The sequence below is a fragment of the Lithobates pipiens genome, unplaced genomic scaffold (genome assembly GCF_037356315.1).
Source record: "Lithobates pipiens isolate NorthernLeopardFrog02 unplaced genomic scaffold, aLitPip1_a1.2 Scaffold_13, whole genome shotgun sequence".
Classification (NCBI taxonomy): Eukaryota; Metazoa; Chordata; class Amphibia; order Anura; family Ranidae; genus Lithobates; species Lithobates pipiens.
This window is the reverse complement of record NW_027507718.1, coordinates 329,459,452-329,472,696: the sequence shown is the minus strand read 5'-3', so window position 1 is coordinate 329,472,696 and position 13,245 is coordinate 329,459,452. Positions and strand designations below refer to the sequence as shown.

Below are 13,245 nucleotides of genomic sequence, written 5' to 3'. Positions count from 1 at the left end.
CTCTCCAGAGATATTTAAAATCGGGTTCAAATCTGGGCTCTGGCTGGGCTACTCCTTTGTTACTTCTTTGGCTGTGTGCTTAGGGTCATTGTGTTGGAAGAGGAATCTTTGCCCCAGTCTGAGGTCCAGAACGCCATGGAGTTCCTGCCGCTGAAAAACATCCCCACAGTATGATGCTGCCACCACCATGCTTCACGGTAGGGATGGTATTGGCCAGGTGATGAGAGGTGCCCGATTTCCTCCAGACATGCCATGCTTGCCATTCAGGCCAAAGAGTTCAATCTTTGTTTCATAAGACCAGAGAATTTTCTCACTCATGGTCAGAGTCCTTCAGGTGTCTTTTGGTAAACTCCAGATGGGCCATCATGTGCCTTTTACTGAGGAGTGGCTTCCATACAGGCCCGATTGATGGAGTGCTGCAGAGATGGTTGATCTTCTGGAAGATTCTCCTCTCTCCATAGAGAAACGCTGGAGCTCTGTCAGTGACCATCAAGTTCTTGGTCACCTCCTTGAAGAAGGCCCTTCTCCCCCAATCACTCAGTTTGGCCATGTGGCCCGCTCTAGGAAGAGTCCTGGTGGTTCCAAACTTCATCTGTTTAATGGAGGCCACTGTGCTCATTGGGATCTTCAATGCTGCAGAAATATTCTGTACCCTTCCCCAGTTTTGTGCCTAGATACAATCCTATCTCGGAGGTTTACAGAAAATGGCTTGGTTTGTGCTCAGACACACACTGTAATGTAATGTCAATCAAGTATGATCAGTGTGATTTTTTTTTTTGTTTTCTATTTAATAAACTGGCAAAGATTTCAAACAAATTTCTCTCACATTGTCATTATGGAGCATTAAAATGGAAAATTGCCTTCCGCGCTAGAAGAGTTAATCATGGAAAATTAGGATATATATCAGTGCAGAATGTACAGCATCTTGCACTAATCACACTCCCATATCTTTGTGCTCAAACCAATCAATGTGCCACGATAGAGATCGGCATCCTTAAATGTGCAAATCATATCCTGTACACAAATGAATAAATTTTGTGAATACGCTTCATAATGTGTTATATGTGCCAAATGTTTATATTACATTTTTAAATAAGTAAAAAAAGAATTAAAAAATATATGTATAATTCATCAATGAAGTCCTCTTGTAATTTTCAAGATAGTTAAATCTTTGTGATGGTGCTCCAAATAATCCAGTGACAACAAACTAGTGCTCCCCCTCATCTCAGAGTATGCGACTGCATAATTACGTTTAGTTTGTAAATGGCAGTTGAACCACCTGTGGGCTCTAAATATATGGACTCTGCAAGATTCTAGGATTTTCAATGGTGTTACCCTCGGTACATATATGGAAAATAAGGCTTGGATAGTGTTATATTGTTTAAATTAGTATTAAAATACATTTTATCCAGGGTACTCACACTCTTTGGGTGCTTGTAGTGCACCACTCTGATAGGTAAATAAAAACACCCAGTAAGGTAGTTTGTCCATATACGACTGCAGCTGCTCAGGTAAAAACACCTGGGCAGCTTCCTACACTGCCCTGTCCCCTCCCCAATGCGCTTCGACACAGGAAAATACCATTTCTTCCTCAGGGGGCTTCTCAAGCCATATTTTCCATATATGTACTGAGGACACTACCACTGAAAAACCTAGGATCCTACATAATCCATATATTTAGCGCCCAGAGGTGGTTCAACTGCGATTACAGACCAAACTTGATTGTGCGGTCACACACCCTGAGGTGAGCAGAATCAGTTTGTTGTCACTGTGAATTTTGGAGCACCATCACAAAGAACTATATTGAAAATTACAAAATGATTTTATTGATGAATTATACATATCTTTTTTGAATTTTGTTTCACTTAAAGATTTAATATAAATATTTGTCACGTATAGCACATTACGCAGAGTATTCACAAAATGTATTCATTTGTGTACAGGATATATTTTGCACATTTAAGGATGTTGATCTCTATTTATTGCACGGCACATTGGTTTATTTTTTTTTGAGCACAAAGATATGGGAGTGCGATTAGTACCAGCAGTTGTAAATGTATATTATGGAGCATTGTTTGAAAATTTGAGGAAAATAATGGATTTAATTTATTTTAGAATAAGGCTGTATCATAACAAAATGTGGAAAAAGTGAAGCACTGAATACTTTCCAGATGCACTGTACACTATCAAAAAAAATCGTACTATCGTTCCTCGGACGAAAAGGTTTGCCTGATTTTCTTATAGCGTGTGCATGCCTGAAGTTCTTGTAGATGTGCTTTGCTTCAGAATAAGCCCAGCTTTTCTGGGTCTGGTGGTCACCTCTGGGACAAGTTAACAACTCTACTGAAAAGTGTAAAATGTACAATAAACTGCAACATTCATTCTATGAAGTCTTCCAAGGTTTCTTGGGCATGGTTATATTGTTCCAACGATAAGGATGTTTGTACAAGATGGCACACTTGCCTGAATATTCCATTACATCATCTGGAGTTTTGCCTTCAACTTCACGGGCAATATTTTCAATGTCATCCCGCCCCCATTTTTCATTAGCTTTGATAAACTGGTTAAAGTCTCTTTTGTTCCAACTGGTAAAGCCCTGTCCGAGAAATGCAGAACATTAAAATGAGTAAGGCATGAAATCCAATATGAATTTGGTTTTGTACTTTGGCATAAAACTATTCAGCCAAACCTGTGTCAGCAATTTTTCCTTTTCTTCCAGCTCCTCATCATTAAGCGGCTCTGCTTCATCAATCTTTAACTGCTCCTCTTTTTGTGCCTGAGCTGCATTAGGTAAATCAGGATTGCGTGGGACCTAGAGAAGTAAAGTACAGGATTGGGCATCTACAGTCCATCAAATTAAAGCCAATTCTAATCAGCCACAAGAGCTTAAAATTCATACCTTGTATCCAATTGTTTTTCTGTAGTACAGAATTTCCTTTTCCAATAATTCAAACAGTCTGGGAGGAAAGAACTGAAAATCCTGAACATTTGGCTGTTTTGGTGGGCGGGGAGCCTAATAAAAATAATAATAATAATAATAATAAATATGAAATCAAAACATGCTGCCTCTCTCAGATGAACTGGCAAAAAACTCACTTTGGGTATCTTTGGTTCGCTAACGCGAAGCGCATCCCTAAAGTATGCATCCACAGCATAATTGGCTTTTCTTTCACGTTTCGGTGGTTCAATCCACTGTGTAAATGCCATCTGTAACCAAAGATTAAAAAAAAATAATAATAATTTAACCAAGTACTATTTACTTAACGAATGCCAATAAAGCCTAAAATGGGTATTTACAAGTGTAGATTACATTTATATTATACATTTTTATCTTTAGTTAGCCAAATAGTTCTGGAAGCAATTTAGCATATTTGGTTAGATCTGCACTAAGATATAAAAAGGGAAAGTGGGAAATTGAAAATGCTTGTTCCCTGATGGTCATTTTGATGCTTTGACATTAAAAGTAGAAGTAGAAGTCCAGCCCAACACTAAAATCCCTTTATCTACAGACATCCGTGATCTAAAACTAACCTATCTAGCCCTGTAAAGGAGGAAGCAGCATACATACCTTTTTTGAAGCCGCTCTGGCCCAGTCTCCAGCGGTGGAAGCTCTGCAGAGGACACAGCCACCAATGGCTGCGAAAGCAACGTTCGTATTTTCAGGAGGCAGCCTGCAATAGCAGCCCCTATACTTCTGTTATTTGAAAAGCCCTACATCTACAAAAGCATTTAAAAGGTTATTTTTCTTATTACCAATTTAATCTGCGAGGATAGACTTACTCTATTCACATGCACATTTAAATTGGTTATTTTTTACTACTTCTTTGTCAGTGCACCAAAATGTGTTGAAGCAGCGATTCTGGTACGTCACTTCTGGTTACGCAATTTCTGGTTCTTGGAACACATGCCAGCTCCAGGATGTGGCGAAGCAGTGGTGCATGGCAAAACGCTTACTGCTGGCTGTATTAAAGCCAGTTTTGCACTCAAAAAGGCAAGAGCACACCTGCATGTTGATTTACTTTTACATATAATACATTTACTAAATTATGAGAATCTTTCTACCTCTCCGGTTTGTCTAGATATGTGAATGAGGTGTAAAGTGGATTGAGCCTTATGGTCAACACTATTAGGAATAGCAACTAATCATTTTTAAATTAAGGTGGCCGCATGTTAGCGTGTAGAGTTTTCACTTGTTATTGGTTGTTTTTTTCACGGGATTGGAGTCGAAAAGATTTAAGATGGTTGGATTAATGGACTTATGGTCACAAGCTTAGAGACTGAAGATTTACTTAAAAAACTGGAGCACTCAGAATCTGGTGCAGCTGCGCATGGTAGCCAGCTTTTAACTTCAGTTTACTCAATTACGCTTAAGACAATAAAACCTAGAAGCTGATCGGTTTCTATGCACAATTATTAAATGTGGAACATATATTCCTTACTAAAGAACATTTTTTATCAAGTTATGGGTCAAGTTCCACTTTACTTTCATAAAGGAGGGTTTAGTGTGAGTCTTCCAAAAACCATTTAAAACTATAATGAAGTCCCCATGGCAATAGAGTAAAATTAAACACCTGTGTACCTTGAAAAAAGAAACTAAGTAGAAGCAGCGGTAGAGCGGGCGACCTGTGGTGCGATGTAAAACCTGGTCACCCACCCGAGACTAAGCACTGAGTGATTGAAGTTTTTTTGGTAACATCTTTGAGCTTCATATATAAAAACACAAGCACACATCTTCGTGCAAGATTGCCCTCGCATGGGCAGGGCCACAGAGAAAAGGCCTGGTAACATTTAACGAAATGCTGACCAGCCGCAGAATAATTACTGCGGAAATGTGGCGCGATTGTGCGAAACGTCATTTCGATCAATAGCCACTAGATGGTGCCATTGTGCCGCTGGATTGCGCCGTGATTGGCTAGCGGGGATGTTAATCGAGTCCTGCAGACCAGATGCCCACCAGGCACCAGCGTTCATCCCCGGGAGAGGCAGTACAGCAATATGCCTGTGTAACAAGGCAGATCACCATTCTGCAAGGGGACAAGCTGGAGATCTTGGAACCGGGATCTGTCTTTTTCCCCCAAATGAGAGCAACCCCCCCCCCCCCCCAGGGACACTTAATGTTTTGATCACCCCTGATGTTAACCCCTTTCCCTGCCAGTGTCATTGCTGCCGTGACAGCGCATTTTTTTTTTTTTTTTAAGTACTGATCACTATTAATGTCACTGGTCCCATAAAAGGGTAAAAAAAAAAAAGTGTCAGATGTCCGATTTGTCCACTGCATCATAAGCTGCTGTTACGTCTCAGCACCCTGGTTCCCATGCTGCCATCTCCTCATGTGAGGTCACCAGCATTCTCTTCCAGGTTCCTTGACTCAGGGCCCTGATGACGCACAGTGCAGCATGCTCAACATGGCAGCCATTTCCCAGTGAATGAGCAGTGCAGCAAAGATTTTAGGCACATGCACAGCAAGGTCATTCTCACCTAGTCATGAAAGTAGGAAGTGCAGGTCTAGCTCCTTTTTGGGGGAGCAAACAATGCAAGTGGTAGGAGAGGATGAAGGACTGTATTAAGCATTTAATCATTTCAGTGCAATGACCATTCACCTTAGTCTACAAGCAATTAAACCATTTGACATATATACGATTACAGAATGATTTGATAAGATGAACATTACCTTTTGCTTCTCTCTGTAATCTTCACCTTCAAAGTTGTATACACTGGACTCTGTATCCATAGTGAAGTTTCTCAATGAACTCTCGCCCATGTTTGAGAGCTTTTCTTTTAGTTCTGCAGTCTTAAGGGAAAAGAATTATGAAGACTTAATTATTTGTGCTCTACATCATACATTGACTGAGAAAACACTAGGCTGCATATTGGGTATATGGAGATTAAGTGTAAACCTAGCTTAAATTTTTATTTTTTGGATTATGGGCTATGTGGACTACCTGCCCCTGCGAATTCAGTCTGCATCAGATCTGCAAAATGTTCTTTCCCTCACAATCACATCACTGGAGGATTTTGGGTTGATGCTGAAACTTTAAAAGTCTGCCCCATCCTTGCAGTCTGCCCCTTTTCCCCCTCCCTGCTTGGATTACCTGAGGCTTCTAGATAGGAGCAGGTAGCTCAGATAGATTTGGAGTGAGGACACACTGGAGGATGCCTTCAGTTGCCTTTGTGCTTTTGCTGAGTTTCTGTGTGCCTTTGAGGAAATGGGCTCCCTCCAGGCATACCGGCTCTTAATTTTTCCACTACTATATGTGGTTGGGGGGCGGACAGATCTCCCCGTTGAGCAGGCGTACGACAGGTCTCTGTCCACTCTGTTTATGCAGTGCAGACAGACTGCATGCTTTCCTCTATGGGTAACGGACTTGATCGGTCCGTTCATGTGAAAGGGGAATAGTTGCACTAAACATCACTGCACTAAAGCATTAGGATATTGCCGTTATACCAAATGCATTCAGTGACAATTAATTTTTAATTTCAGATCAGCAGCTTGCCAGAGTCACGACGTAGGTTAGTCCTGTCCTACACTTTCAGTCATGGCAGCTTCTTTAGAAGCATAGAATCTATTTGATCAGCCCCCACACAACCATCTCCTATACATAACAATTACCCTTGCCATGTAATGCAGTCTAGTGGCCACAGTAAGCATGGCGTAATCCAAAAAAAAAAAAAAAAAAAAAAAAAACACGTGGAGGCAGTGTAGTGCCCGATTTAGTCAACCGCACTTTAATACCCAGCCCCCACCCCCCCCCTTTTTTTTAAACTTTATGCGACGTGTGCAAAACGTACATGTCATAGTGCGACTTGGGCTTGTGCAGTGCAATAAATGCAGCAGGTCTGCATTTCAGAGCAGCGCTATGTTGCATTGCAGTGTGACTAGAACAAAACGAAAATTGTTTTTCCGGTGACAGACGCTTTACATTGTGGTAAAAGTTCTGCCAGCACAGTGTGAATTGGTCCTTGAAGGCCACATCGTGCTAGTGCTGCTAACCTAACAAGTAGTATTAATGATACCATACCCCTTTTGTTATAGCTGCCATAGACGTTTAGATCATAAAATGCAAGTTCATCTATGAGCTGTTGCTTAAAGCTCTAGAATTTGAAAAGTTGGCGTGTTATGACAATTTGTTGGTCATATCAGATCATCCAGTGAGAGTGATCCTCACAGGTGGATGGTATCAAGGCAGATAGTGACACTGTTTGGACACAGTAACTGCTTAAGGTCCACTCTATAGCAGTGTTATTGCTACAGAGTGGCACCTCTGTGCCGAAACATATCTTTCAGTTTGGGGGGGGGGGGGGGGGGGCTCACTTCTGCTGTGATCACATATACCGTTGGAGTCCATCAGCAAGTATAGAGGACTCGGTGTCTGCAGTTACAGCAGACTATCATCCAGCAGATGCACAGAATGGCGATCTGCCTATGCAAACAAGGCAGTTTGTTCTGACAGGAGGGAAGGCATGGATCCTATGTCTCTGCAAAGAAAGGTCTTTCCCTAGTAAAAACATCCCACAGTACATATAAACACTGGTCAGGCATACAGTTAACCCTTTGATCGCTCCCGAAAATCCCTTCCCAGCCAGTGTCATTAGTACAAGAGACAGGGTTTGTTTTTAAGCACTGATCACTGTATCCATGTCACTGGCCCCCACAAAGTGTCAAAAGTATCAGTGCCAGTATGCCCACTGCACTCCATATAAGGTCCCCGATCTCAGCCATCCATAAAAATGTATAAAACGATGCCATAGTAGCACTAATTGTCAAGAATTGGGAATTCTAAGGATATTGGGGCAGCTGCTGAGGCTGCTCCCTTGATATCCACACCCAAAAATTTTTGTTGAGGGGACTATTGCGGTACTAAATAAATCATAAAAGACTGTTATAAAAAATTACAAGTAATTTAATAAGGACAAAAAAAATGAAATCCATCAAAACTTTCATATTGCTAAAATCATATACACCACAATTTAAAACTACTGACGGGTAACCCCGTAAGGTTTCTATTGAGGAGGGGTACAGAAACGTTTCCTCTACCGGTTTCGCGGCGAACCGCTTCTTCAGGGGGATAGTCTACAGAGTAAATAAAAATATTTGCAAATAATCAAATAGCGTATCATATAATGACATAACATAAGATTTACAGTAATTTAAATAGCGAGGGGATCAGCTCACCCACAAAAGGTCATTTAATAAATTATTTAGTACCACAATAGTCCCCTCAACAAACATTTTTGGGTGTGGATATCAAGGGAGCAGCCTCAGCAGCTGCCCAATATCCTTAGAATTCCCAATTCTTGACAATTATCAATTGGGATGATGCTACTGTTATATGTATTTTATGATATTTTGTATTTGAGGCTATACTCAGTCTATGGCTATATTCATGGGGTGGATAATACACCCAGGGTGGATAACACACCAGTTTTTAAGAGGCACCAACCTCTGAACAGCAACAGTGGTGGGTGTCTCTTTTCAGTGCCTCTATTTTTTGTATCTAGATATACATTACTTTATATTTTTTTTCACCACGATAGCTAGTGGGATTGTCATTCCTTATGCCGTTGGTGACACTGAAGTATGGTTGTTCCCATGCTTTGTTTATTACATTATTACCTTGATTATACAATGTTTGTAGTATTATTGTTTATATATTATTTTGTGAATAGTGTTGCTGTAAAGGAGATCCGCTCCCCCTAGGGGGAAGCTTGGGTCTTTTCTTGGATCCCTTGTTGTGTTCTCCTGTCTGGCAGATGTGCGCTCTCCCTGGTGGGTCCCTTATTTTGGGTCCTTCTTGTGCTGGATGCGCCCGGACCTTTTTTTTTTTATTAGGTGATACCTGCCCTGCACACTATACATTTGTATTCCTTGGCTACTATGGTGTTGCCCTGTTCGATCTCCCTCTATGAACATGGGTGGTGTGCACTGGATAATATAGCACAAACGGTATGTTTGGCTTTTACTTTCACACTTGTTTCACTTATATCCTTTTTACCCTATTTTTTATGGTGGTTTGCTCTTTTCCACAGACTCATTTCTTTTTCCTTTTCTTTGGTAATTTTTTGCTTGCTTAGGACACCTTAGGATGCACAATTAAGCACTTCCTTTTTATAGGCTCTTTTTAGAGCCCCTATACACAGTCTATTTTCCTTCCCTTTTCACCTATATATCGCTCTTTAGGTGTGTATAGGTTAATGTCGCATCTCACTTTAACTCTCATTTCATATATATCTGTTTAAATTTGAAGAGTCCTTTACAACCCCCCGCATCTACCGTGGGAGGAAACCGATGGGTCCTGTGATCTACTGCTTCCTCCTTTGTGGGTGAGCTGATCCCCCTCGCTATTTAAATTACTGTAAATCTTCTGTTATGTCATTATATGATTCGCTGCTATTTGATTTGCAAATATTTTTATTTACTCTGTAGACTATCCTCCTGAAGAAGCGGTTCGCCGCAAAACCGGTAGAGGAAACGTTTCTGTACCCCTCTTCAATAGAAACCTTACGGGGTTACCCGTCGGTAGTTTATTAAATTGTGGTGTATATGATTTTAGCAATATGAAAGTTTTGATGGATTTCATTTTTTTTTGTCCTTATTAAATTACTTGTAATTTTTTTTATAACAAAGTCTTTTATGATTTGTTTGGTACCGCAATAGTCCCCTCAAACATTTTTGGGTGTGGATATCAAGGGAGCAGCCTCAGCAACTGCCCCAATATCCTTAGAATTCCCAATTCTTGACAATTATCAATTGGGATGATGGTACTGTTATATGTATTACGTATATTTTGTATTTGAGGCTATACTCAGTCTATGGCTATATTCATAGTAGCACTAACTTTTGCACAAAATAAATCTTTATATGCTTATCAAAAATATGTAGCAGTGGTCTAAATCTTCTGGAGTTCAAGTTGTCAAAGAGAATATTCATTACTCCACATGTCCGGTAGGCGATTTTGGACATGTTATATTTTAGGATAAGATATTAGTTGATATTGTTGAAGTTCCATTTCGATTCTCACTCATTCTAGCAAACAGCAGTGACCGTCAGTCACCGCTATGCCCATACAGCAGTCACCGGAGTATTGAGCTGGAGAGGGCCAGACTAATATGGTCAGGATCCTTCCAGTGCCTGGAGCAGCTCTGACATCAGCAGGCAATAACCTGCTAATATAACCCAAGTAAATGCACTCCTGTGACCCACAAGAGGGGTCCGGCCAAAAGATGATTTTAAGTGACGCTTTCATGTTATTCAAGTTCGACCATGAAGATACCACAGATTAGAATCACATACAAAAAATGCAGAAGAGTTCTTTACCTTCTTTTCACCTCTTTCCAGGATTGCATTAATATCTTCCTCTGTGATTTCACTATCCTTTGATGCAAACACATGTGTGGCACCATGTCTAATCATCTGAAGCATTTCATCCTTTCCAAGTTTATTTAAATTTTGGTCCACTAATCTACCTGTCATAAATTGAAAGGAAATACAATCAGAGGTGATCATTGGGGTTAGTACTGCGAGTCTAGTTTTGGGTAAAGTGGGGGAAATTAATCACTTTAGATGGTTAAGTGTTAGTAGGTTACTGCTACTGCAGTAGTCACACAAATGACAATCGAAAACTCGAAACAGAAATGCAACATACAACACATCATACAGTACAGCGTGCCAAATGGTTGAAACCGTGCATGCACCATTTTTCATGCATTTGCCAGCCAATTAAATGAACCGGCTGCCTTAACTAAATGCACATTAACATGAGTTCATGTTAAATGTACCACAAAAGATATAAAGCGGCTCTTAATATATTTGCTAGTTTTAATAATCATTTTGCACATGGTTTGTTACACAAATTTTCCCTACTCTACATTCCCCCTCATTCAACAAACGGACACACCATTGTCATCCATTTGCTATTTAAAAAAAAAAAAAAAAAAAAAAAGAAACCACTCGCATCTGGGTGGTCAGTCTAACATGAGTGAGTGTTAAATCACATTAATGCAGCCAAATAATTAAAAGTGCCAACACAGCACAATGTAATGGAAATCAGACCAGACTGTTTGCTTGTAACGTAGCACATAACACACAAACCCAAATAACGCGTGTGTCTAATTGGTTCCCAAACTAAAAGTGCTCTTTTTTATTGCTTCAGTATTTTTAAAATCCATTGCAATAGGTAAATCAATTTGTACAAAATACCATTCTTCCTACAAGTTATCACCCAAAGAACAGACTTACCTTGCTGAATAACTATGGAATCCAAACGTAGCTTCATTTCTGCTCTCTCCACAATACGTTCTTCAACTGTATTATCTGTGATAAATCTGAAGACTCTAACAGTTTTTGTTTGTCCAATTCTGTGCGCCCTATCCTAAAAAGGGACAAAAAAAAAAAAAAAAAAAGAATGTAAAAAACACTTTTTGCACTATAAACAAAAAATAGTGACAATTTTCAAAATAAATAAAAAAAAATGTTTCTTCACTTTTTGCTAGAATAAAAAAAAAAACAAACAAACAAAAGTCTTCATACGTTTAGGCCAATATGTATTCTACTACATATTGGTCCAAAAAAAAAGTTATCATAATAAGCGTATATTGGTTTGCGCAAAGGTTATCGCGTCTACAAAATAGGGGAGAGATTTATGTCGCAATTTTTTTTTTTTTTTTTTTACGAGTAATGACTGATCTAGGGGGCGATCAAGGTGTTAGGTGTTCCTTAGGGAGGCGTTTAACTTTATGGGGGCTGGGCTGACTGGAGGAGGAAACAGTTGGCTGTTCCAAATCACTAGAGCAGCAGATCTCTCTCTACTCCCGACTGAACGGTGGTCTGTTTACATTGACAGATCCCCGTTCTGCCCGTCTCTGGAACGATTAGGAGTGGCCGGCAGACAGTTTGCTGGACCTGCCAGTTGACTCCCCCCGCTAGCAAATGCGTGCGCGTCCAAAGACCGTGTACAAGCCCAATGAAAGATGGCGATTCATGTAGGGGAGACAATCTGCCGCAGTACAACTGCAGCGGCTGGTCCATAACTAGTTTATCTTGAAATACAGTACAAAGGACTTGAATGCATAGGTAAGGATTTATGCCACTACGGTACCGTGATTAGACACTAAAGAAAAAAAAAAAAAAAAAAAAAAAAAAAAAAACACCCACATTGCTACAGCAGTCCTTAGAGCGCACCCAAAACCCCATCCACTTAAGGCTCCAGTTTCATTGTATTTTTAACCAATAAATAAAAAGAGTAATTAAAGTGATTGTAAAGGGTTATTTTTTTTATTTCATTTTTTACTACCATGTTACACTTAGGCTTCTTCTCTTCTTGGTATGCCACCATAGAAAGCCTCTTGATGTGACGCCATAGGGTGCTACTTCCTACTGTGGCACACCTGCTTCCTGTGTCCCGCCCCTCTGATCTCTTGTCATGGGATTTGGATGACAGCAGAAGGAGATGGCTGCCACTTGTGACTGTCTACTGTGAAGAATTGAGAAAGCCGCTGCTCTCCGGTACAACACTTGATCAAGATCAGTCTCAGGTAAGTATTTAGGAAGGTTTTATTTACCTTAATGCAGAGAATGGGCAGGGTCTGGCCACGAAGGGTATGACTAAGATGGTAAACCTGTGTTTGCAGATTAAGAAATTTTGAGCCAGTCATAGTTTGAGGAAAATCCAACAATGGAATCAGGGGGCTTCATCTGGAGGAAAGTAGGACTTTACCCAATTATGTATCCCACACCTAAAACGTTGTCTGAACCATAAGCGGTAGTATGGCTTTTTAGTGGTATATTAACGAAAGACCTAGCCTCTGATTTGGTGTTTATAAGTAAAAAAAAATTTTTTTTTGCTAGAAAATTACTTAGAACCCCCAAACACCCTAGAGCAGGGATCCTCAAACTACGGCCCTCCAGCTGTGGCAAAACTACACATCCCATGAGGCATTGTGCAGCTCTGACATTCACAGACAGGACTAGGCATGATGGGAATTGTAGTTCCTTTACAACTGGAGGGCCGTAGTTTGAAGACCCATGCCCTAGAGAATAAAATGGCAGTCATTGCAATACTTTGTCACACCATATTTGCGCATCAGTCTTACGCACTTTTTTCCAGAAAGGTACACACTTTTCTGAACTAAAAAATAAAAACAGTAAAGTTTGCCTATTTTTTTTATTTAATATTGTGAAAGATGATGTTAAAGCGATAACCAACAACATGTCACGCTTCAAAATTGCGCCCACTCGTGGAATGGCGA

The 13,245-nt window shown here is 40.2% G+C and overlaps 1 protein-coding gene across 1 annotated transcript in view; it reads right to left on the bottom strand.

The window, feature by feature from the left end:
• Nucleotides 1-13,245, bottom strand: part of SMARCA5 (SNF2 related chromatin remodeling ATPase 5) — an 86,628-nt gene that overhangs the window by 11,225 nt on the left and 62,158 nt on the right. Inside the window, exons 14-20 of the mRNA XM_077476969.1 lie at nucleotides 11,237-11,369; nucleotides 10,316-10,464; nucleotides 5,672-5,791; nucleotides 3,097-3,207; nucleotides 2,900-3,013; nucleotides 2,690-2,812; nucleotides 2,464-2,596 (exon numbers count right to left, since the gene is read on the bottom strand). Coding sequence (XP_077333095.1) covers nucleotides 2,464-2,596; nucleotides 2,690-2,812; nucleotides 2,900-3,013; nucleotides 3,097-3,207; nucleotides 5,672-5,791; nucleotides 10,316-10,464; nucleotides 11,237-11,369 — 883 coding nt within the window. The remainder of the gene's footprint in view (nucleotides 1-2,463; nucleotides 2,597-2,689; nucleotides 2,813-2,899; nucleotides 3,014-3,096; nucleotides 3,208-5,671; nucleotides 5,792-10,315; nucleotides 10,465-11,236; nucleotides 11,370-13,245) is intronic.